General features: G+C 46.2%; 3 protein-coding genes across 10 annotated transcripts in view; 2 read left to right on the top strand and 1 right to left on the bottom strand.

The window, feature by feature from the left end:
- brf1b (BRF1 general transcription factor IIIB subunit b) overlaps nucleotides 1-12,621 on the bottom strand; it is a 47,764-nt gene extending 35,143 nt beyond the window's left edge. For 2 of the 6 annotated variants that reach the window (XM_077016868.1, XM_077016869.1), the window contains exons 1-6: nucleotides 12,339-12,621; nucleotides 11,622-11,833; nucleotides 9,437-9,517; nucleotides 7,924-8,097; nucleotides 5,934-5,965; nucleotides 4,921-4,993 (exon numbers count right to left, since the gene is read on the bottom strand). In XM_077016868.1, the coding sequence (XP_076872983.1) occupies nucleotides 4,921-4,993; nucleotides 5,934-5,965; nucleotides 7,924-8,097; nucleotides 9,437-9,517; nucleotides 11,622-11,805 (544 nt within the window). In that variant the 5' untranslated portion in view covers nucleotides 11,806-11,833; nucleotides 12,339-12,621. Of the gene's footprint in view, nucleotides 1-240; nucleotides 832-4,920; nucleotides 4,994-5,933; nucleotides 5,966-7,923; nucleotides 8,098-9,436; nucleotides 9,518-11,621; nucleotides 11,834-12,338 lie in introns of those variants that run through there. The other 4 variants (XM_077016867.1, XM_077016866.1, XM_077016870.1 and 1 more) reach the window with 4 other exon arrangements.
- On the top strand, nucleotides 79-3,644 carry btbd6b (BTB (POZ) domain containing 6b). 2 transcript variants are annotated; one of them, XM_077016876.1, is made up of 5 exons: nucleotides 79-217; nucleotides 1,510-1,804; nucleotides 1,901-1,991; nucleotides 2,088-2,206; nucleotides 2,349-3,644. In XM_077016876.1, the coding sequence occupies exons 2-5, from the start codon at nucleotides 1,599-1,601 to the stop codon at nucleotides 3,379-3,381; spliced, it is 1,449 nt and encodes a 482-aa protein (XP_076872991.1). In that variant the 5' UTR covers nucleotides 79-217; nucleotides 1,510-1,598; the 3' UTR covers nucleotides 3,382-3,644. The 2 variants fall into 2 exon arrangements, with proteins under 2 accessions (XP_076872991.1, XP_076872990.1); XM_077016875.1 differs by lacking the exon at nucleotides 79-217 and having other exon boundaries at nucleotides 1,002-1,804.
- On the top strand, nucleotides 12,052-16,530 carry xrcc3 (X-ray repair complementing defective repair in Chinese hamster cells 3). 2 transcript variants are annotated; one of them, XM_077016878.1, is made up of 8 exons: nucleotides 12,052-12,460; nucleotides 13,134-13,218; nucleotides 13,299-13,436; nucleotides 13,815-14,027; nucleotides 14,750-14,904; nucleotides 15,190-15,402; nucleotides 15,593-15,639; nucleotides 15,797-16,530. In XM_077016878.1, the coding sequence occupies exons 2-8, from the start codon at nucleotides 13,164-13,166 to the stop codon at nucleotides 16,041-16,043; spliced, it is 1,068 nt and encodes a 355-aa protein (XP_076872993.1). In that variant the 5' UTR covers nucleotides 12,052-12,460; nucleotides 13,134-13,163; the 3' UTR covers nucleotides 16,044-16,530. The 2 variants fall into 2 exon arrangements, with proteins under 2 accessions (XP_076872993.1, XP_076872992.1); XM_077016877.1 differs by lacking the exon at nucleotides 12,052-12,460 and having other exon boundaries at nucleotides 12,881-13,218.
- Nucleotides 16,531-25,295: the final 8,765 nt, after the last annotated feature.

A 25,295-nucleotide genomic window follows, 5' to 3' on the forward strand; every position in this document is an offset into this window, starting at 1 on the left:
TAAGGCAGGCCATCCGTTGATAAACCCGTCCAAATGATCCATTTCGTAGCGCCGGGGCCCTCTGTTGGAAAGCCGGGAAAGCGATGTAGGAGCAGGACGTAAGCCCAGCCCCCTCTCCCAGAACCGGGTCTAACATGGCTCCTGGCTGCGATCGGGCGTCCACACACCGACCCTGATCGTGTTCCTCACCCACCTGGGCCTCGATCTCCTCGATAAGGTAAAGAATTACGAACTATTTACAGCAGTGGTTTCACTGTGGCTGGTGTAGCGCCGAGTCTCCCGCAAACATCGAGCCTGCCTCGGTCCGGTCCGTGTAGACGGCTGGGCTACTTTATGTTTTTGCACTGCCGATTCTCCTCGCAAAGCTCGGCGGTAGTAGTTGAGCACTTCGTCTTGTGTAGGTGGTGCAAACTGTTCGGCGCTAAACGTCTGCACGTTGAACAGTCGCTTCGTTTCGCATGTTTATTCCAATGAACCAAATTATAAACCGTCCGACTGTCGAATAAACTCAAGTGTGTCATCATATGTTGTTAAACTGCTGCTTGATCGGATAGTTTCTCCGTTTCTTGAACTGGGTTGGTTTTTTTTTTTTGCATTTGTGATTGAGCTCTGGCGAAGAGCAGTTTTAAAGTAACTTCGTAAATGATTTTGTAACGTTGCACAAAAACAGCCTCGGAAAATCACGTTTTTTAAAAGCATGTTGAATTGAGCTGTTCTAGCTGATGTTTGGACGGTTCGCACGTATATACAGTAACTGTGCAGCGTGTATTTACGCTTTTACGAGCGCGTCGGTGTAAATGGTGACGTGAACGTATATTGTCAACACTGCTGCAAGAGTTAAATATGCTTCTCTGGGTATATGGGAATATTATGGCGAGAGGAGGCGGGCGACTGGGCTGTGGGAGGAGCCTTACTGCTACTGACGTGTCATGCATCTGCAGCTCTGATTGGCCAGCACAGAGCTGGGCGTCCGCGCGCGCGCGCCTCAGAACACGGGGTCCTACGACGCGCAGGAGAAACGCAGAGCGCCCGTAGCGCGAGGACACACTGCGCTCGTTTAGAACGGCCGCCGCAGTGGAGACTCGGCGCGCGCTGCAGAACACTTGGGCTGTCGAACCGGAGGTCGTGTGATCGTTTGAGTGACACGCGTCGTGGCGGAACGCGTTTTATTTTGGATTTACAGCTCGGAGGGAAGTGTTTTCTCGGTAATCGAGGATGCAATGAGAAGAAGAAAAAAGTACTCGCTGTGGAATAATTGCGCTGGAGGGACATATGTGTGTGTGTGCGTGCATCTGCACGGTGTCTTCAAAGGGAACAGTGTTATGGGGACGCGTAGGGTACAGCCAGTGTGAAACACGGACGCGCCGTTCAGATTTAAATTATAGGACGTATTAAATATACCTGCCTTTCGGTTACTTGAGTGGTGGATTTATTTGCTGATGCCAACAACTCCAGATTGCCTGTATGGCCGGATCATGAAGTTTTTGACGTTTTTCCTTTTACTTCCAGAAACCCTAAAAAGGACTAGAAGGAGTGGGAAACAGACCGGAAAACTGCCAGTATGCTATGAAATCGTGACTTTGTCTTTAAAGAAGAAGATGGCCGCAGAACTCTATCCTGCTAGCATAAATACAAACCTACCAAACAGTAACGGCACAGCGGTGACTGCCGCCAGCAAAAAGACCATCGTCGAAGTGACCCAAACGGTGAGCGCCCCGACCGTGACCGCCACCCAGCAGAACATAAACAACAACAACGTCGAGACCTCCAGCTGGCAGTCCACCCATCCCACACTGCGAGAAAGGTAAAGGCACTTTTAAATAGCTGTGTCTGTTCCGATTTCCACCTTTGTCGAGATTTTTAATGGACAACCCCTGTAACGATGTAATCTTCTTTCCAGGAATGCGCTAATGTTCAATAACGAACTCATGGCTGACATTCATTTTATCGTGGGTCCCCCTGGTCAGGCAGAGAAGGTTCCTGCTCATAAGGTGAGCACACTTTAACCCCAGCGCGGCTTTGGGGGCAGCAGGTCAATTATGGGTCCAGGATGTTTAATTCCATGCATGTTCCGTTTGTTCTTTCAGTACGTGTTGGCGGTGGGAAGTTCGGTGTTTGGTGCCATGTTCTACGGGGATCTCGCCGAGGGCGAATCTGAGATTCATATTCCTGACGTGGAGCCTGCTGCATTTTTAATCCTATTGAAGTAAGCTCTCTTAACTAATGACAGATTCCTCTAGCCGGGTTTGGTATTCATTTAAAACGAAGTGTGCCGTTGGAATCCTGCATGTTGTGAAATAATGACACGAATGCTTATGAGGTCTCGGTGCGACGTTTTCCCTCTACAGATACTTATACAGCGATGAGATTGAACTGGAGGCGGACACGGTGCTGGCCACTCTGTACGCCGCCAAGAAATATATAGTGCCTGCGCTGGCCAAGGCCTGCGTCACCTTCTTGGAGACGAGCCTGGAGGCCAAGAACGCCTGCGTGCTGCTGTCCCAGAGCCGCCTGTTCGAGGAGCCCGAGCTCACCCAGCGTTGTTGGGAGGTGATCGACGCCCAAGCGGAACTGGCGCTCCGCTCGGAAGGCTTCTGCGAGATCGACCTGCAGACCCTGGAGATCATCCTGAAGCGGGAGACGCTGAACACCCGCGAGGCGGTGGTCTTCCAGGCCGTGCTGGACTGGGCCGTGGCCGAGTGCAAGCGGCAGGGGCTGGGGCCCACGGCCCGGAACAAGAGGGCGGTGCTGGGCAAGGCGCTGTACCTGGTGCGCGTCCCGACCATGACGCTGCAGGAGTTCGCGGACGGGGCGGCCCAGTCGGACGTGCTGACGCTGGAGGAGACGCACGACGTGTTCCTGTGGTACACGGCGGCCAACAAGCCCGAGCTGGACTTCCCGCTGGCCCAGCGCAAGGGCCTGACCCCGCAACGCTGCCATCGCTTCCAGTCGTCTGCGTACCGCAGCAACCAGTGGCGCTATCGAGGACGCTGTGACAGCATCCAGTTCGCCGTGGACAAGCGTATCTTCATCGCCGGACTGGGCCTGTACGGCTCCAGCGGCGGGAAGGCCGAGTACAGCGTGAAGATCGAACTCAAGCGCCAGGGTGCCACCCTGGCCCAGAACCTGACCAAGTTCGTCTCGGATGGCTCGAGCAGCACCTTCTCCGTGTGGTTCGAGCACCCGGTGCAGGTGGAGCAGGACGCCTTCTACACAGTCAGCGCCGTGCTGGACGGCAACGAGCTCAGCTACTTTGGGCAGGAGGGCATGACGGAGGTGCAGTGCGGGAAGGTGACGTTCCAGTTCCAGTGCTCCTCGGACAGCACCAATGGCACTGGGGTGCAGGGGGGGCAGATTCCAGAGCTGGTCTTCTACGCATGAACTGCAGTGACCCCCCCCCACCAGATCAGGATGCAGTGACCGCACGGGCGAGTACAGGGTGCAGAGAGACTCTTGCCTTCTTTTCAATGTAGCAGTGGAGGAATGAACAGCTAGTAATGCTGAAACTGACTCTTCTCTGATGACCCGTGTGAGAGTTCTCCTCTGCTTTATTTATTGAGAAAAGTATATTTGTTTTAATGATTGATGCTGCGGCATGCAGACATATAAATATATATAAATAAATAAATCTATATATATATATATATATAAACAAAGAAATGGATGTATTGCACTCTCTGTGGTTCACTACCACTAGTGTGCTTGTTTTGTACATAACCTGAGGGTAATTTGTTTACAGCTTGATGCTGACTGACAAATGAAATGTCTTGTATTAGTGTGCAGTTTACTAAACTGCAGATTATAAAAGTTTTGTGACCCAAACTGAAAAGGCGTCGCACTGCGTTATTGCTCATATGCCTGCAAGTCCAACGGAAGCACAAGAACTGCTAAATGTCACAACAGCCCTAAGTCCTGAGAGGGTCTGTACTGGCTGTAAACAACAGCCCTAAAGTCCTGAGAGGGTCTGTACTGGCTGTAAACAACAGCACCAACCGGAAGAGCTCAGACACATTAGCATATTTATACTTAAAATTACCTCAGCTGCCCGTCTTAAGGTTAAGACACAAACATTTTTGCTCCGACATAGGTGGTTAAAAAAACAACAGCAAACCTGATCTCTGTTAATAAGACAATGACTGTTGTGTATGGATTAAATATCTTCGTAGCCCACATAAAGAACCCAATTTCCTTGCCAGACTGCAGGGGAAATTGAATAGGGGGATTGTTTGAATTTAGCCCAAAGAATCTGCAGCGCTGCCATTTGAATTCTAATGGAGGGTTTAGTAAACACAGAGCAGATGCAAGTTGGTGAAATGGCAGATTTTCAACAGACAACCATCTGAATATAAAATTGGAACACATGGAAAGCGACTAATCGCTCTGTTTGCTGGGATTACACCAAGCGCACGGACACCAAGATGGTCCCAGTTGGTCAAATTCAGCTCCCTGTTCTTGAAGGTGATAGATGGTATGGGACAAAAGGCATGTGTTCTTCCCACCGTGGCGAGAAGAGGTGAGCCAGGCTGGTTCATAAAGACACCCTGATGGAGCAGCACGGATTTGAAACACGATGCAGCGCCCCCTATGTGCTTCAAGAGACACCGCACCTCATTTGCATGTTTTTCTACAATTTTCATTCATTTCAGTCACCAAAAATGAACTCAATAGAGGTCCATGCAGCATAGAATGCGATTATACCAATAAGTGCAGAATTCTAATTAGTTTAAATGAAAATGTAGTTTAAATGTATATCTATATTTCTATAATGAGTCAAGACTTTAGACACTGACTGACATGCTATATTATTTATCAAACCATAGCATGTGTGACTGATTTAACCTGTGTCACTCTCAGTGTGGTTAAACCAAGACGTCCATTAGGACAGCTGGATATGCTACATAAGTAAGAGAAGCACGTTACCAACAGCTGGAGCGTTGATGCAGAGTTCTCGGGCGAGTAGTAGGAACGTCTTCCCCAGTATATATACATTCACCTAGGGAAAGAGATGGGGCAAATGACTGGTGTTTGCAAACACACTTATCAAGGGTCTAAATCTTCTCCTTTTAGAGTTTCTAAGTATGTTTCACACAGCATGTCAACCCCATTGCTTGAGACTACTGTTATAGTGTTGTACAGTATTAGTTCCTATACCAGTTTGCCACAGAGGCCCTGTCTGAGACATCAGATTCACTGTAAGGTCATCATTTGCACACTGTGATCTCTGGCTCTGAGCAGCACACAGTGCCTTCATGGCACTTTAGGCAACCCACAGAGTTCATGACCTCAGCAGCAGCTCTCTGGTTCTGCCCAACAGGGCGGGGTGCTGTCAGAGCTGGGTGTGGCTGCATTTGCTTGGGATTCACTGCATATTTCAGCCTGGCTCTAATCCATGCTACTAACATCCAGAGAACGCCAGACAGGGTTCCAGCGTCCATACAGCCAGGACAGCTGGGTGAGGGGGAGGGGGTTAAAAAATCTGTGTAGCCCTGAAATGCCTCCCCCCGGAACCACAAGCATTAGCCTGTATAGAGTACAGGGCACATTCATTCCTGATTTGGCAAACAACCCTTTGGTAATACAGTAAGATTTCCCAAGAACTGCCAGTAAAATACTTGCTTTTTAAAAACTCTATACAGAATGTCTGGTGTTGTATTCCATTTTAATTCAGGTGGGGGTTTTCATTTACACAGCGGTGTCAACTTAGATCAGTGCCTCATTCTCAATGGAGGCCTGTTATAAACACCCAACACTTAAAAATCTTTATATTAAACGTGATAAAATTCAGTATGAGATAAATCATGCAAATTTACAGAGGGCTACTTTTTAATAATTTTCCAGACACCAAATTAACCTGAACGTAATGAAGTTTAGGTTCATGACCATGTTTGCACTCAATAAGTTCATCAAAAGGTCTAAAAAAACTGAAAGCCAACCTGTAAGAGATCACTCAAGTCCAGCAGCATGTCTGAAGGTGAGTTAAGGAAGGTCAGAACAACGTGATTTCAGAAGACATGTAATAAAAACGTAAATCATCCGAATACAAAAAGAGACGTTTGACTATTGCCTCAAAGACACCGCGTGTTAACTACTTACACTTACCCATTAACCTCATGTACACAGATCTGATCATTCCAATTTAATAAGTGTCACTTTGGATTAGTTCGTTTAATGTTTACCGGTCCACCTGAGGCGAAGCCCCGGAGGTTTTCCCCCACTCCATCTGGCACACACCACACACCTGTGGTACGTCTCCATGGTGACTGATGCCCTTTAAGTACAGCAGGGAGAGATTAGTACAGCTGAAAGCAAAAGGCTAATCCCGTCTTACCAAGAGATAGGGAAGGCGGTGAGTCTGAGGGCCTTAATTACAGCGGTGATCTTGATGAGGGTAACACGCCGACGTGGGAGAGTGCTGCTTACGGCCCCGGAGGAAAATCTTCATGCAAGCTATGCAAATCCAGGGAGGCGTGTCAGGTGGTGCCAATCACAGCTGAGCACAGTGTGATGTGAGTGTGCCCTGGCAGCTAGCAGCGCACAGTGTGCTTTAATGGACAGCTGAAGTCTGTGCGAAAGCTACAGGGATTAGCAGGAGCCTAACCTGACTGCAGAATGAGCCCGGCCCAGATCTCTGGGGCAGGCAACCACACCCCAGTGGAAACACATCAAGCGCAAACTGCTCTGTATGTCAACACAACGGCACAGAGACCAGATCATGGGCAGGGATACAGGGTATTGTGTGAATAAATCTGTGCGCTGTGTGTGTGTGTGTGTGAGAGAGAAAGAGAGAGAGAGAGAGAGTTGTGAAATAGAAAGCCATGCAATTCTGATATAATTTGAAAGCATAGCTAATAGACTTTGACAAAGGAGATGTGATAGAATGGAAAAAAAATGTATGTTCTTCCTGTCAGGGTGTTATCGTGTAGACCTGAGCGTCCTTCATGAAGCAGCTCACAGTGGCTAATGAGCATGACAGTGGTTCTTCACACAAAACCCTTTCATTTGCACATAAACGGATGCCTAGCAGGCATACGGTTCTGTTTAGTACAAGTGTGCAGCTTTCCTGACAGGCACTGACAGTCTTGGAGTTTTCCCTGCCCCAGCAGACCTCATTACACTCCTGAAAGGCATAGTAATTAGCTGATGAGTTGAATCCTGTGTGGTGGATTGTGGGAAATATGGCACTGTACAGCACGCTAGCCCTGGCTAGAGAATGAACTGTGCTGTTCTGAGTGTCTAATCACATAAGACACACACGGTCATATTAGTGGGACAGAAGACCAAATACAAGGTGCGGTCATTTAGAAATGAGATTTTTTTTCATATAGCACCAATAGTGATTACCGTAAATCTTTTGCCTAGATAACACTATGTGAATGAAAGTGGTTCACTTAAAAAAAAAAAATTGTCACTGTGATGTGATTACACTGCTAACGGGACAACACCCTATTTCTGGCATATTTAACAACCCATTTCAAATTTAACAGCTTCCAGAACGCATCACAGGAAATAACACAGGGTCACAGTTTCTGAGCAGGTTCACACTGCAGCTGTGCAGGAGAGAGAAGATGACCACAGCTTTGCTACTGCAGGGAGCAGACAGGCCTGTAGTTCACGCTCTAATGGGTGGAGGTGCGCAAATCAGAGGAGGTCCTGGAGGTGTAGTAAACACCCCCCCCCCCCCCCCCCCCTTTCCTGGCTGGCTCTCCGAGGGACACCGTCCGGACGCCACAAATTCTCAGCTCATAAGAGACGATACTGTAAACATGGCGAGCGTATTGCGGCGACACCTGCGGTGATGGATTGTTACGAGGGGCCTTGCTTATGACACGGCAATCGTGAGTGCAATTAATTTAGTTTAAGGATGATTACACATGAGGAGGTCTGGGTCCTGACCCAGGGCCCGGGCCGTTCGGGTGAGGATACGGGGTGTGCCCTCCGTTCTGCAGACCAGGTACAGGCAGGCGGCTATGACGTGGGTCATCTTGCGTCCCCTTGTCAGATGCTTGCTCACCACCATCTTGAAGAAGTTGAAGGCCGTGTCCAGACAGTGCTGGTTCAGCTGGAGCTGGCTACCCAGGCTGTGTATTTGCCGTTTCCCTGGATACCAGCACACGCGCGCGCACACGCACACACACACACACACACACACACACACACACACACACACACACACGCACACACACACACACATCGAGGCATGACTTCACATGCAGGTGTTTGGTTTTCCAGTAGCAGTGATGTCATGAGAACAGAGCACATCTAGACAGGCTCCTAATGGAGTTTGGAAGAGAAAAAAAAACACACACTTGTCTGGGCAGAGAGAGCTGTTTTACTCCCCGGAGTAACGCCATATGTAACCTTGTCTGACTCACACACACACTCTCAGACGTTCGTTCGTTCATTCACTCACACACACTCACTGCGCGCCAGGTAATAATTCATTTCACATGTCTAATAAATCAGTCTACACCAAATCCCACAGGACGTCTGCATGTATCTAGCATAGGGAAATCACCACTTACAGCTATGCGGCACTATCTGGTCAGTAATTGGTTTAGCACGTATTTTCCTCCCTAGAAGCATCAAGTTTTGATAAAAACACAGGAGGAGGTATAGACATGCGCTAAACCATCTGTCCTCAGTGGAGGGATTTGGGGACGACAGCCCCAGAGCAGACGCCCGCAAGAGACGGAGACAAACAAAGACGCAGGTTCCGTCTCTCGGCTCCCCGGCGTGGCCGATTCGTTTCTGAGCGGACAGCCGAAACGCTCAAAGGTCAAAAGGTCACGACCAGCATAATCCCAGTGTCCCACATCCACACCGCACGGACGCATCAGCGTCTTGGGATTAGCGCTCAAGGCCGCCCGCCCCTCTGGCACGCGTCTCTGCACGGCAGTGGGATTACAGAACCGCAGTGACAACACCGGCTTTCTCACTGGAACACGAATTCAGACGGCATTCTGGGAGTCTTAATGGAGAACATGTCTCAGGGACTGGCCTCAGAGACTAGTAAGGGCTAAAAAAAAGGCTATCATAGCCAGATCATTTATCAGAAGGTCTGTTCTTAATACGGTAACTACTTTATCCCGCCAGATTCTACAGTTATAAGACAATAACGTCACCAGTGAACTTTGCACGCACCGAGTTTGCACTTTATGTATACATGTAATCATGTGTGGAGTTCCTGATTAGATCACCAATAAAGCATTGAAATAAACGTACCAGTTTGATGGTACCTGGTTCTGCTTGATTTAGCTGCACAAAAATCAACACCCTAATTTGACTATTGTGAGTCAGCGTGTAAAGTGAAGGAGAGGACACGTACGGCCAGTGTGCATGTAACATACACATTCACCAACGCCTCACGTCACAAGCTGAAACGTGTTAGTTGTGCACTAGTACAGGCGAGGGGGCGGGGCGAGGGGGCGGGGCTCACCGTTCTGAAGCGTCTGGGCCCGGGACTCCTTCCCCAGGCTGGTGTGGAAGCTGCTCCCCAGAACGGGTGCCTTCGTGGGGCCTGCAGCACACACACACACACACACACACACACACACACACACACACACACACACGCACGCACACACGCACGCACGCACGCACGCACGCACGCACGCACGCACGCACACACACACACACACACACACACACACACACACACAGTGATCGGCGGCCCTGCTCGGAGAAGAGGCCCGTGAAGGCCACGGACTGCACTTCTCACTCGGACAAGTCACAGTCCATCAGCATAAATGGACTTTTGTGTGGGCTTATGAATAGACCCTTTAGATGTGAAGAACCTCGTGAACGTCCCTAACGTTTAGCCAATCTGGCTCGGCCATTACGCCCCCCATCATCACTCTCCCTCTGCCTCTCCCTCATGCTCCATTGCTTGTGCTTGGCATGTGCGTGCAATTTCATTCGATGGCTGCGCTACGTCAGGAGCCGCTCTTCCTGAGTTACGCTAGGGTGATGCTTTCACGGTTTGTTGCAGGTTAAGCTAAAAGCATTCAGACGACCTCTAAGCATTCTAATCTCACACGGTTGTCCGTTAATACAGCTGTGACCTGACACGCATCTCTTACACTTGGCTAAAATCCATTCGATTAGCCAGCAGGGCCGAGGAAATAAGTGTTGGCACAGCGTGCTTATTTACACAGGACATACTGTTAAGAGCAGAATTTCCAGCTCACTACCTGCCTCCTGTTGGTTTTGATGAACCTGTTCAAAAACATCCTGCATCAAACGGCCTAGATAGAGTCCGTTTTACTTTTATGGATGCCTTATGTGTGTTTTTTTTATCACACAAATTGGTATATTTAATATTGATGTCAACTTCCATGTGATCTTTCTCTTGGACTCTTAACGGGTAGTGGTTGCCTTCAGGTTAGCATCATGGGCTTGAATCTGTAAGGTTGGTGGTTCAAGCCTCACAATGGGCTGTAACCTTTGCTGAAATACCCTTGAGCAAAGCATCCACCCCCACTCTGGTTCCACTGCTTGGGGGCTGTGTCCAAGGGGATTAATATAGGTACATTTTCTTCTTATTGTGATATGATTTGACCAAAAAAAAAAAAAGAAAAAAAAAAAAACAAACCAAATACACCAACGCCCCCAAGTGGTCACTAAGGAAATATGCAGACCTTTCAATCTCAAACACCAGTGATCACTAAGAAAAATTTAAGCCACTTTATTTGCCACTGGTGTATGTGATATTCTATTTTCACTAAGTTTTTAGAACATAATACTAACATATTAGTATCTCAGTTCAGTGGCTGAAGACAAAATAGAGTAATATTTCAAATAGGTTGACAGATTTATGGTTGCTAAAAACACAGCACTAAAAAATAACTTACAGCTCTAGACAGATTTATCAAATCCTAAATAATTATTTTATACAATTGTTACCGATTCAACTACCAATAAGTGAGTCTCACTTTTACCAAAATCAATAACTACAACAAATTAAATTTCCTTAATTTCCTCAACTATCATGAAATCAGTTTCCTAATGCCAAAACAGTAATATTAATGTGTAATGTAATGTGATGTTCTGTTCTCTGAGATTGAATGTGAAAATATGACCATCAGAAAAAAACTAAAACTTCAGTGGAGTATTTCACAAATCAGGATTTCTCAGCTCAACCAACAGGAGAAGTCAGTCTTCATCTTATGTTATCCAGCATATTGAGATATACCCCCCAGAAGAATCAGTAAACACATCAGCCTTTATTTGACGTTAATCTGCATTGTGTAACAAACATCATACCTTACTGGAAGCCAGAAAAAAGGTTTGTTTTAAATAAGCAATGCCCTTTCAATTGTTTATTCCTTTTGAATGTTGATTCTTACACACATGCATTATTGCATGTTCAAGACATTTTGAAGATAAAACTATTTTACTGTAGTGCTTTGAATATATTAGAGCTGGAGCTCTTGGTTCAGAGTGTGGCTTCATGGCAAAAAGTGAATTATACAAGTGAATTTTTAAAAAATGAGGTCAACAATGTCACATACTGGATCTTCTTTGACATTTATTTTCCAGCTTTCTAAAATATTTCATTCATACTTTGTGCCTCCTTTACTAAAGTGCTCTCTTGTCATCTTGCTTATCTCACACTTACTCACCATCTGCTGAAACAAACTGCCCGATTGCCGACGCACCCCCTCCACTATTTTCCACGAACTGCACCTCGGACACAATAATATTGTCCTCGAGGACAGAGCCGCATGCCGTGCAGACAGCGCTGCCTCTGGCCTGATCAGTGTCGATATCCGCCCCTCCACAGGTCTTACACTGACGGGAACTCATACTGACCAGAGTGATGATGATGATGACCCTGATGAGGAAGGCAAAACACAAATCAACATCCAACATAAACACAGTTGGTCAGAACTTATCAAAAACACTCCTTTTTCCTGCATAAGCACCAAACGTTATTGCTAAACCCCAGTCAGCAGACACTAAGGCTCGAACCCAGGTCGCCAGCATGAGGTCGACGGCGCGCAACCGCCTGCGCCATGCCGCTCACGCACGAGCACAGCACTCTTATTATGTAAACTCATCCTAAGTGCGCTGTATATAAATATTATCGTTTTTTTGTGCCGTACGTATTGATATGACTGCTCGATATGCCTTTATATTAACAAACCAAAGTCATGTAGCTACATTAGTGGTGCAGCTGACTGTTGTAAAGCTACGGCCGGAGCAGAATGAGACTAGTTGCATTCACAGTGATAAATACACCTCCCTAGTTCGCTTGGCTGCATGTAATTGCCGGTCGTTATTGAGATATTTGCGCTAGGTACGTTGTATTTATAGCGACGTGTTTTATTTCTTCTTACCCTAATATGTTCAACGCGCAGCCAGTGCTGCTTCCTCACAGTGATCTACTCAGCCAGCTATTGTTGTTCGCTAGTGAGCTGCCTGCTAGCTGCTTAGCCACTCACCGGCCACGGAGGTAAAGGTAAGAGACTTTGCTGTGTTTAAATTATGTAGAGTCTAGCAAGGTATTCGAGAGACGGCGAAAGACTGATGAACAATTATTGTCCCTGCATCGCCAATCTGTTCTCAGTACCGACAGTGAACTTGAGTCGTTCCCCTCACCTACTCTACACATAAACCGCCTAACATTGCAGGAACGGACCAATATGTGCGTCCGGGGGTGTGTGGAATCATATAATGTATTTTAATTTGCACTCAACTATGTTTCATGCTGTAACATAATCCATTCGTTATATTCTCGATTTCAGTTTGTTAAGTTAATATATGTTTCGTTACATCTGCTTTGTTAGGTGGCATTCTAAAAAGATGACATTGAATATGATTACCTACGATGGCACATACCGTTATCACTGTAGTTATATTTACATTTGAGTTTTTTTTTTGTTAGGACCTGTTTGCCGTTCACGTGAAATTAATAAATAGTTCAGTATTGTCAGTGATTCTTAGTAAATCTTGTTTTACCGTCAAAATGGTTTTTTTTCAATTGTGTACACGATTAAAGATTAAACAACGACTTTTATTATGACAAGGGTTAAAAGCATTGTATAACCTGGAAATACTAACTGTTCTGCCTACCGCCGAAATTTGTTTTCGTCTACTAATGTATACAACATGCAACTTGTGTAACGATATAGTTAAACAAAAAGGCTGTCGATCAAGTTCCGATGGACTGGGAACGGCTTAACCTGGATCCAAGGATTATAAATGCTGTGAAAAAAGGTAACTAAACCCTGTCATGTGTCCAAGCATCAGCAGCTTATATATAAATTTAATTTATTAATCTTTGTCATATTTCTTAGCCTGCGTGAGGTCAGCTAAAGACATTCTCAGTCTTTCGAGTCCTGGTTTGCAAAGGCTGACACATTTATCAAGGAGTGATGTGCATGTCCTGCGCACAGCTGTCGCTGCGGAACACCGCAGGTGTCGACCCGTCACAGGTGGATACTGCATGCAAACTACTTACTTTCTGCATGAACCTAATGAACATTTTATTAGAAGTGGAACAAAATATGCATTTGGGGTGGAGTGATGTTCAGTGCCGACCTGTTTCCGACGTTCTATTCCCCACTATACCAAAGGCAGAGGTTTTACATTAGATTTAACTTAAAGTTAAATAAAGTGAATATACACAGAATAAAATTAATTTACACTAGCTACATAACTGTCATAGTCATGTTTGTTGTTGTGCATCACAACGTGCATAAAATGAACAGTAGGGTGTTTATAAAAACATCAGGCATTGGTTACATGTGTAAGAAACCACTTGTAAATAATTTTTAGCCTTTTAGCCACTTAACCTGAGATGCTCTTTGCAGCGTTAGAGTTGAGTCTTGGAGAGTGGTCCTCCTTGCAGCCTGGACACAGACTCTCGCTGGCCTGTCCTGTCTTGGATGAGTTATTGCGTGGTGGCCTTCCACTGAACGGGATCACAGAGCTGGCGGGCGAGAGTGCTACTGGAAAGACCCAGTTTGGTCTTCAGCTTTGCCTGTCTGTCCAGTATCCACAAGACTATGGAGGACTTGGATCAGGTAAGACTGACACAGGTGTGTGTGTGTGTGTGTGTGTGTGTGTGTGTGTGTGTGTGTGTGCGTGTGTGCGTGTGTGTGTTTGTGGTGCCTAGCCAATACCCTGAAAAATAGTGCCAGTCCATTATCCCTCTTCCACCGAACTTTACTGTTGGCTCTGTGCATTCTGGTAGGTAGTGTTCTGGTATCACTGTGCATTCTGGTAGGTAGTGTTCTGGTATCACTGTGCATTCTGGTAGGTGGTGTTCTGGTATCACTGTGCATGCTGGTAGGTAGTGTTCTGGAATCACTGTGCATGCTGGTAGGTGGTGTTCTGGTATCACGCCAACCCATATTCATCCATCAAATTGTGAAGCATGATTGTTCACTCCAGTGAACACTTTGCCACTGCTACAAAGTCCAGTAGCAGCACGCGGTCCCACTGCAGCTGATGACTGGCACAGCCCACCATCATCTCATTCTGGTAGGTGGTGTTCTGGTATCACTGTGCATGCTGGTAGGTAGTGTTCTGGTATCCCACTGCAGCTGATGACTGGCACAGCCCACCATCATCTCAGGGTTGTGTGCAGCTGCTCAGCCCTGGAGCCTAATTTAATTAACAGGAGTGTCCACCTACTTGTGCCCATATATTATATATGTATGCACAGACTGTAGATCACAGTCCAGTAACTTGATTAAACTCGAGTTTGAGATTAAAACAAGAATTGATTTCCCTGATTTGGCAGGCGCTGTATATATCTGCACTGAAGATTCATTTCCCATCAAGCGCTTGCGGCACCTAATTACTCGGCAGTCCAGGCTCCGCCCACACGTCCCTCCGGCTCTGATTCGCAGCCTGCGCTTCAGTGACAGCATCTACATCGAGCACGCTGCAGACGTGGTAGGAGGAGCCAGCTCTCCCCGTGCACATTCCCCTCTAGTGCCTCCCCAATTCTATACAAGCAGTTCATCCATCTGTGTGTACCATACTACACATCACCACACTGCACATCACCACACTGCACATCACCACACTGCACATCACCACACCACACTGCGCATCACCACACTGCGCTTCACCACACTGCGCATCACCACACTGCGCATCACCACACTGCACATCACCACACTGCGCATCACCATACTACACATCACCACACTGCGCATCACCACTGCATGTGCACAGGAGGCTCTGCAGGCGTGTGTGTCCCAGCGTGTGCCCATGCTGCTGGAGAGAGGTCTGGTGCGGCTGGTGGTGGTGGATTCGGTGGCTGCTCTGTTCCGTACTGAGTTCCAAGCCGACGAGGCCATAGAGAGGGCGCGCCACCTGCTGGCCTTCTCTGGAATCCTCCATCGCCTCAGCAATACGTATGGTGCACCTGTGCTCTGCATTAATCAGGTTTGTCACACACAGAAGCGGTTGCTGTGGCTTATTTCCTTTCCTAAGTAATGGAGTGCATTTCCAGCTTCAGGTCGCCAACACTTGTTGAGATTGAAACTACTAGGCCAAGCACTTTATCCTAAATAATTCAGCACCACTACACCTTACTCCGACAAGTAATTAAACTATGCTTACGTTTACATACTAGGTATCGGATGTTGTGGATGGCCCAAACCCAGGGCGCTGTGACTACGGGTGAGCAGTTTTTGCCATATCTTCTGTATACCGAAATATTGTTTGGTGCTGTAGAATAACAATATAACGGAGGCTAGAGCTTCATCTTGTTCAAATGTTTCTACGTGTTTGTCTAATGTAAGAAATACTGACCTCTGACCCCCAACGCCCACCACAGGATGGTAGGCAGTAAAGTGTTGCCGGCTCTGGGGCTGGCGTGGGCCAACGAGGTGCTGGTGCGTCTTATGCTGAGGAGGGAGGAGGCCTGTCTGAGGTCCGGGGGGCAGACCAGCGCCACCCGCAGCTTGGAGGTGGTGTTTGCTCCCCACCTGCCTCGGTCAAGCTGCCTGTGTGGAGTGTGGGATGAAGGGGTGAAGGGGCTCCCTCGTGAAGGACTCGAGACACAGCCCCAGTGTCCCACGTGACGGTCCAAGACCACACCACAGGGTTCACACACTAGAGGCTCTCTAAACTTTTGCTACACAGAAATGACTTGAAATTAACTTTATATTTAATAGCTTGTTTGGTTAAAAGGACTTCTAAAAAGATCAGTTGGCTAAATCTAACATAATCATAGAAAGAGAATATGTATATTCTTAATGTTAAATATTATTTGAGTATTGTGTCTTTCATGCATTGAATAAACCAGATTTTACAATAGGTATTTTATATCTTATGAGACACAGACAAGTTAAATATAATCTAGTAATTACAGTAATAAACAGCTTCGTTCAACTACATGGACTAATGTGAACCAAATCAGAATTTTCTTTGCAGACCAGCAGAGGGCACCATGGGAGTCATTTATTCTCTATATATACAAACCAGAAAAATGTCCTTACCAAATCTGTGCTGCTACATAAGCACCTTTTTTCCCCAGTTAACTCATTCTCCATGAATACTGAAATGCAGAGACAGATTTGGTTTGATGGTTTGCTACAGAAGATTTGCAAATTTTGCTAAAGCTTTCAACCTTGCACAGGTCGTAATTCCCAGCTGCTCTAAGGAAACGCACATGTTTTAAATACGACATGCCAACTCCAGTTTTAATTAAGTGCAATTGGGAAATTGGGCCTCGTTCATGAACACAGGAGGCAGTGAGCAGCCCCCCTTCCCCAACGTCACTTCAGCTGTGAACACGGGGCTCTTCACACTCCGCCGGTGCCCACGTCGGTCCAGGGAATCAGCCGTGACCCTTCGGTCCCCAGCGTGCTTCACTAGCCGTGCTTCACAGCTTCTGCAGTGACTCGTCATGGTCCACATTCAGAAGAATATACAGGAATCCTGGATCTCCTTTGTTCCAATAATTGACCATACAGGTTCACACATCCACTGTGTTGCCTTTCACAAAGCTCTACAGAGGAAGCATAGCTATGTGGGGATTCTGTTAGTTCGTGTCAATTTACACAATCTTTACATCTAAATGGACTGAAAGGCTACACTTCTTTGGAGTAACACCTTCCTGTGTGCTGGATTTTCTGACAGGAGTTCCTCAAGGATTTGACATGAAGAACCACCAGACTATCAGGCTTCTGAATGACTATTACCGTCTACCGCTGATTTAGTCAACATCTAGTGACGGGTGGACACTCTAAGCCACCCTTCCCCCCATGTACAAACAATCTGTACATTTTTGCATTTGCCATTTTGCACTAACGCTGCTAAAATGGAGCATTGTGAATACAGCCTGAGCCAGAGGCTGCAGTGGAGTAGATCATAGACTCACAGCCTATTTTCTTAAGCATCAACACAATTCACATTTGATTTGATTTAATTACTTACTCCAAAACCACACCCAGCACTAATACGGCAGCACAATTTAGTTACCGCTGATCCACCTAATACCTTCATGGTCTTTACTAGACACATGTATAGAACTCTAGAATGTGAGTTCTAGAATTATAGCTAATATTAACTGTATAGCTAATATTAACTGTAATGTGTTTCTTTTCCAAATTTTTTGCATCAATTCCTCACTTTAACACTCTTAAAGAAATTATGGGTTGACACTTTAACTGTCCTTGACCCCAGACTAGATAGATCTAATAAGGCCAAACCAGTGACAATATCCACTAAATTAATTACCAGTAGATCTTTCACTAGCACATTAAATCACTGACCCCTGGTGGTTCAAGCTTGCAGTTATTCTTTCTTTCTGCCCTGTTCACCATTCATGTAGTCAAACTGATTATTCTCTCCTAGAGTATTAACTTGGTCCTTCGGTTAGAGCTTGTGAATATGAGGACATAATCATTTCTGACCATAACTCTGCTCTAATGCTGTTTTTCAAACCAAAATATGCCCAGAATGTGGTGCCATGATGCTCTTTTAAAAGCAGACAATACCTGTGTACTTTTCAACACCTATCTTTCCTTGGAAGAACACATCAGGTCACTTATCAAATTTACTTTTTTTCCACCTCCATGACATTGCTCAGACACAGCATATGATTACTTACCAAGCTGCAGAAATCCACACATATACATGTTTCTCCTCCTGGCTTGATTACTGTAACTCCCTCCTCATTTCCAACAAAACCATCTCTGAATTTGACCTCTTATTGATTAAATGAAACGTTGCAACCTTATGAACATGATGAGAAAACTGTGAGACATCTGGCTTTACAAATCAGACAATCAGCTCCTTCAAGAATTTAAGTTCTGCCTCAAGAACTGAAATACAAACACATTCTGGGCAGACAACTATTGACCAACAGGCTATAAATAAGGTCTGTGAATATTTCTATACTTGTTTGTATTCCTCAGAGTCGTAGAGTAACGTTATTATAGTAGTTGACGTTTTAGTGAATTCAATATCCCCAAGATTTCTGCAGACAACACAATATGAATAGCTCCTGTCTCTTGAGGAATTAAACCACTCAATAAGGAGCATGCAAAGTTCTAATGCTCCAGGACTCGATGGTTTTAATTTGGAGTTCCATAAAGGTTTCCCAGGATCGATTTCCCCTTTACTGTTTGATGTTTCTAATTAATCACTTTCTGCAAGGCCTGCATCACTCTCAGGGTAAGGGCCCACTCAACCGGTGCTCCTCTACACAATACAAAATTGTTAAATAAATTATTAAATTAACTAGATTAACCAGATTATCACAACAGTACTCTGATTTCATTAAGATTAATCTTATTTTCAAAGCTTTGTAGACTTTGCAATATTATCTGCTCTTCTAGTCCAAACCCCTAATCCCAGAGGTGCTCACATCATTAGATGCTGGAAAAACATTGGGCCTAGTTGAATGGGAGTTTCTTTTCTCTGCCTTGGATAGGTTTGGGTTTGGCGTCGGTTCACTTTGTGGGTTGCTATTCTCCCTTGGCTTCAGTTCAGACCAATGCTCTTGGGTCAGAATATATCCAGCACAAGCACAAGGGTGTCTCCTCTCTCCAGTCTCGACTGAGCGTTCAACTGCTGCCCTGTGTTCACTGTGTGACTTTCAGAGGACATTAAGAGGACAGACGGAACACAGAGTGTCTCTATTTGCAGACGACCTACATTTGAAAGTCAGAGTCCAATGAATGTATTGTAAGTGTCGGCACTGAGGATATGTCGTAGGATAATAGTCATTAAAATGTAGTATTTTAGACAACTGGATAGAGAAATCACTTGTTTTATTTGGAACAGGAAATCCTAGAATTAGAAGACTTTTTACAAAAGACCAATAGAGATTGGAGCTAAGGGACAGCCTAACATCCTGCATCATTACTGAGCCTGTACTATGTGTGCAGGCCTCGTTCTAGGGTTGAAGTACAACGATCCACCGACCTGGCTGCAGACTGAGTAGAGCTGGTGTCAGCCTACCTGTGGCGGTGTTATTCTCTACCTCTCCTGTCCCATTGTAAAGCCAGCACATCAAAAGCCATGTGAATCCTCTCCTTGCTCCCATGTGTCCTAATCAACATGTCAGCCCATCTCTATTGGCGAGGTCCTTTCAACTATGGACTCACAATGGCATAATGGCTCTTTATATGATGCCATGTTTCCCTCTTTTGAACCGAGTGCTGTGCAGTAAATTTTCTCGAACCCATTAATTTTTTTATTATTATTTCTTCAAATTCTCAACTATATTAGATCCAGTACAATAACATCTCCTAGAGTATCTAATGGAACCCAGAGGGAATCTTTTATTTTCTGTTTATTCGAGGTGGTAATATCATATACTGTATGCGTAACCATTTGTCTAATCAATCAGATACTTCCCTAGGGTTTCTGAACTCTGTTCAGGAAGAGGGTGTGCACACGTGCTTCACTGTCTCACAGCTTAGGGTGTCTCAAAGGTCAAGCTTTGTACAATGGATCCTAATATGGACCCTTTGCACAACCACTGAAGGGTTTCCTTGTTACACACCAATTCTCTTTTCTGTTTATTTTAGTGTGACTTGTACAATGTGCTTGCTGTTGGGTTGTTGACTAAAATAGCAATAAACAGAAAAAAACAGATACAAAAAAGTGGCTAAAATGGTCTTTAATTGCATGTATATATATATATATATATATATATATATATATATATATATATATATATATATATATATATATATATATATATAATTATTATTGTATAATATGTAGTGTAAAATTTCTGTTTCTGAACAGTTTCTGAACTTCATGGGCCAGTTGCTGTTCCGTTTTGCATGAAGGAGGGAAGACCTGTTCTGGGTCATGAGCTCTACATCAGAGGTGTTGGAATAGGCAGGAGAAAGACCTAGACATGGGCACAGCCTATCCGGGCATATTGGGTCAACATTGCTGGTGTTCCCACCCTGGTTTCTGGGTTCTGGCAGCTGTGCGACCAATGTTTTAGATCCCCTAGTACAGGCTCGTGGGAGTACAGTTAGATGGCTCACGTCTGTGGTTCGTCAGTGTGTGTAGGTGTGTTTGTGTTGTGATAAGGGTTGTTGCAGTGGAACAAAATATGTTTGATCACTGTAATATGAACAAAAACTTTTCAAGTAGTACTGCACGTACATACTCCATAAATTTCTTCCACTTGTCAATGTATTAAATCAACCAAAGAGAAAAAAAAAATACAGCAAAGCTATCTGGCACTCAAATACCCCACTCAAATACGCCGTCACTCTCGAAGCTTCTGAGGGTCCACTTAGCAGAGTGTGGAAGGCAGATTTACATTGCACACATAAAGACGATTCACTCTCACTCTTGCCCTTGCCATCACCATGGCGACAATCACATGGGCAGCTGTCCCAGATTGCTTGACCCGCCCCCACTGTCAGCATGTGAATCAAGTCTCCATCGCCCTGCGAGCCCAAATCATTTCCTCTCACACACACACACGGCTGCTTTCAGCTGTTTACTGCTGTTGTTTAAAAGCTTGTTATGTAACAGCCTCCACATCTCCCTCTCCTCATCTACACACCGAACACAGGCACTCCAGATATAAACACCACCCACATCTCCCTCTCCTCATCTACACACCGAACACAGGCACGGCAGATATAAACACCACCCACATCTCCCTGTCCTCATCTACACACCGAACACAGGCACGCCAGATATAAACACCACCCACATCTCCCTCTCCTCATCTACACACCGAACACAGGCATGCCAGATATAAACACCACCCACAACTCCCTCCCCTCATCTATACACCGAACACAGGCATGCCAGATATAAACACCACCCACAACTCCCTCTCCTCATCTACAAACCGAACACAGGCACGCCAGATATAAACACCACCCTCATCTCCCTCTCCTCATCTACAAACCGAACACAGGCACGCCAGATATAAACACCACCCACATCTCCCTCTCCTCATCTACACACCTAACACAGGCACGCCAGATATAAACACCACCCACAACTCCCTCTCCTCATCTACAAACCGAACACAGGAACGCCAGATATAAACACCACCCTCATCTCCCTCTCCTCATCTACAAACCGAACACAGGCACGCCAGATATAAACACCACCCACATCTCCCTCTCCTCATCTACACACCGAACACAGGCACGCCAGATATAAACACCACCCACATCTCCCTCCCCTCATCTACACACCGAACACAGGCACGCCAGATATAAACACCACCCACATCTCCCTCTCCTCATCTACACACCGAACACAGGCACGCCAGATATAAACACCACCCACATCTCCCTCTCCTCATCTACACACCGAACACAGGCACGCCAGATATAAACACCACCCACATCTCCCTCTCCTCATCTACACACCGAACACAGGCACGCCAGATATAAACACCACCCACATCTCCCTCTCCTCATCTACACACCGAACACAGGCACGCCTAATATAAACACCACCCACATCTCCCTCTCCTCATCTACACACCGAACACAGGCATGCCAGATATAAACACCACCCACATCTCCCTCCCCTCATCTACACACCGAACACAGGCACGCCAGATATAAACACCTCCCACATCTCCCTCTCCTCATCTATACACCGAACACAGGCACGCCAGATATAAACACCACCCACATCTCCCTCTCCTCATCTACACATCGAACACAGGCACGTCAGATATAAACACCACCCTCATCTCCCTCTCCTCATCTACACACCGAACACAGGCACGCCAGATATAAACACCACCCACATCTCCCTCTCCTCATCTACACACTGAACACAGGCACGCCAGATATAAACACCACCCACATCTCCCTCTCCTCATCTACAAACCGAACACAGGCACGCCAGATATAAACACCACCCACATCTCCCTCTCCTCATCTACACACCGAACACAGGCACGCCAGATATAAACACCACCCACATCTCCCTCACCTCATCTACAAACCGAACACAGGCACGCCAGATATAAACACCACCCACATCTCCCTCCCCTCATCTACACACCGAACACAGGCACGCCAGATATAAACACCACCCACATCTCCCTCTCCTCATCTACACACCGAACACAGGCACGCCAGATATAAACACCACCCACATCTCCCTCTCCTCATCTACACACCGAACACAGGCACGCCAGATATAAACACCACCCACATCTCCCTCCCCTCATCTACACACCGAACACAGGCACGCCTAATATAAACACCACCCACATCTCCCTCTCCTCATCTACACACCGAACACAGGCACGCCAGATATAAACACCACCCACATCTCCCTCCCCTCATCTACACACCGAACACAGGCACGTCAGATATAAACACCACCCACATCTCCCTCCCCTCATCTACACACCGAACACAGGCACGCCAAATATAAACACCACCCACATCTCCCTCTCCTCATCTATACACCGAACACAGGCACGCCAGATATAAACACCACCCACATCTCCCTCTCCTCATCTACACATCGAACACAGGCACGTCAGATATAAACACCACCCTCATCTCCCTCTCCTCATCTACACACCGAACACAGGCACGCCAGATATAAACACCACCCACATCTCCCTCTCCTCATCTACACACTGAACACAGGCATGCCAGATATAAACACCACCCACATCTCCCTCTCCTCATCTACAAACCGAACACAGGCACGCCAGATATAAATACCACCCACATCTCCCTCTCCTCATCTACACACTGAACACAGGCACGCCAGATATAAACACCACCCACATCTCCCTCACCTCATCTACAAACCGAACACAGGCACGCCAGATATAAACACCACCCACATCTCCCTCCCCTCATCTACACACCGAACACAGGCACGCCAGATATAAACACCACCCACATCTCCCTCTCCTCATCTACACACCGAACACAGGCACGCCAAATATAAACACCACCCACATCCCCCTCTCCTCATCTACACACCGAACACAGGCACGCCAGATATAAACACCACCCACATCTCCCTCTCCTCATCTACACACTGAACACAGGCACGTCAGATATAAACACCACCCACATCTCCCTCCCCTCATCTACACACCGAACACAGGCACGCCAGATATAAACACCACCCACATCTCCCTCTCCTCATCTACAAACCGAACACAGGCACGCCAGATATAAACACCACCCACATCTCCCTCTCCTCATCTACACACTGAACACAGGCACGTCAGATATAAACACCACCCTCATCTCCCTCTCCTCATCTACACACCGAACACAGGCACGCCAGATATAAACACCACCCACATCTCCCTCTCCTCATCTACACACCGAACACAGGCACGTCAGATATAAACACCACCCACATCTCCCTCCCCTCATCTACACACCGAACACAGGCACGCCAAATATAAACACCACCCACATCTCCCTCTCCTCATCTACACACCGAACACAGGCACGTCAGATATAAACACCACCCTCATCTCCCTCTCCTCATCTACACACCGAACACAGGCACGCCAGATATAAACACCACCCACATCTCCCTCTCCTCATCTACACACCGAACACAGGCACGCCAGATATAAACACCACCCACATCTCCCTCTCCTCATCTACACACCGAACACAGGCACGTCAGATATAAACACCACCCACATCTCCCTCCCCTCATCTACACACCGAACACAGGCACGCCAAATATAAACACCACCCACATCTCCCTCTCCTCATCTACACACCGAACACAGGCACGCCAGATATAAACACCACCCACATCTCCCTCTCCTCATCTACACACTGAACACAGGCACGCCAGATATAAACACCACCCTCATCTCCCTCTCCTCATCTACACATACCGAACACAGGCATGGCAGATATAAACACCACCCACATCTCTGGCTTCCGGGCTTAAACAGTGGTCGGTGGTGCTGCACACATACAGGAGCGGTCCAAATCCTTCCTGGGGGGGGGGGCAGGTTAGCTGTTGGTATGCACCCCACGTCCCCTCGTCTCTGAGCAGAGAACAGAAGAGAGGGGCCTCTGCTTCGGTCAGCCTTTCTGTGTGTGTAAACAGGTTATACTGATCCTGAATCAGTATGTTTATAACTAGTACTGATTATAACTTACTGATTTGGTCAGATATTGTTTTGCAGGTGCTGATACATTGTACCTAAACTAGCAATATTTCTTTTGTAGCATTATTTCTACTTTTGTAGCATTATTATGTTTTACTTATTCCTATTTTCATTATTAACAGCTTTTTTCATTCTTTACTTTTTTATTATTTTAAACCCTTGGTTGTTAGATTTATTAAAATCTCATAAAATTTCTATTTTACCCCTTTATAATCTTGGTTTTATTTTGTTAAATTGTTTTTGTTTGGTCATTTCTTTCCCTGTGTAAAGCACTTTGATTTGCTAGTGTGTATGAAAGGTGCTATATAAACAAACGTGTGTATGTGTGTGTTCGGTGGAGAGGGGTGGTGAGACATTCTGGACTCTTTAGGCAGGAAAATAAATGCGAGTGCTTATGTGGGATACATTGAAATACATGCTATGGCTACATAACTCATGCCCAGCTGAGCACACATCCATGCAGATGTTACACACCAGGACATATTTGCACACTGCACAGTACGAGAAGTTCAACAAGGTTGCACACGCATTACATAAAACAGAACCTATGCAAGCCAGCATGCGTAGTCTGGGAGAGGGTTCAGGCGAGCTACAGAACAACTGCTAGGAAGCAGATGAGTGAAGAGCACATTGGTGCTTGCTTTGAGTCTTTAGAATGGAAGATGACACACATGCAACAACTTGTGCTCAATATCTCCCGTTT

Source organism: Brachyhypopomus gauderio, chromosome 9, assembly GCF_052324685.1.
Source record: "Brachyhypopomus gauderio isolate BG-103 chromosome 9, BGAUD_0.2, whole genome shotgun sequence".
Taxonomy (NCBI): Eukaryota; Metazoa; Chordata; class Actinopteri; order Gymnotiformes; family Hypopomidae; genus Brachyhypopomus; species Brachyhypopomus gauderio.

Coding starts and splice junctions, on each gene's coding strand:
- btbd6b (XM_077016875.1), top strand. CDS start 1,440: ATGCCAACAACTCCAGATTGCCTGTATGGCCGGATCATGAAGTTTTTG. Junction 1,805..1,900: donor CATCCCACACTGCGAGAAAG/GTAAAGGCACTT, acceptor TCTTCTTTCCAG/GAATGCGCTAATGTTCAATA. Junction 1,992..2,087: donor AGAAGGTTCCTGCTCATAAG/GTGAGCACACTT, acceptor TTGTTCTTTCAG/TACGTGTTGGCGGTGGGAAG.
- xrcc3 (XM_077016878.1), top strand. CDS start 13,164: ATGGACTGGGAACGGCTTAACCTGGATCCAAGGATTATAAATGCTGTG. Junction 13,219..13,298: donor TATAAATGCTGTGAAAAAAG/GTAACTAAACCC, acceptor CATATTTCTTAG/CCTGCGTGAGGTCAGCTAAA. Junction 15,403..15,592: donor CTGTGCTCTGCATTAATCAG/GTTTGTCACACA, acceptor TTTACATACTAG/GTATCGGATGTTGTGGATGG.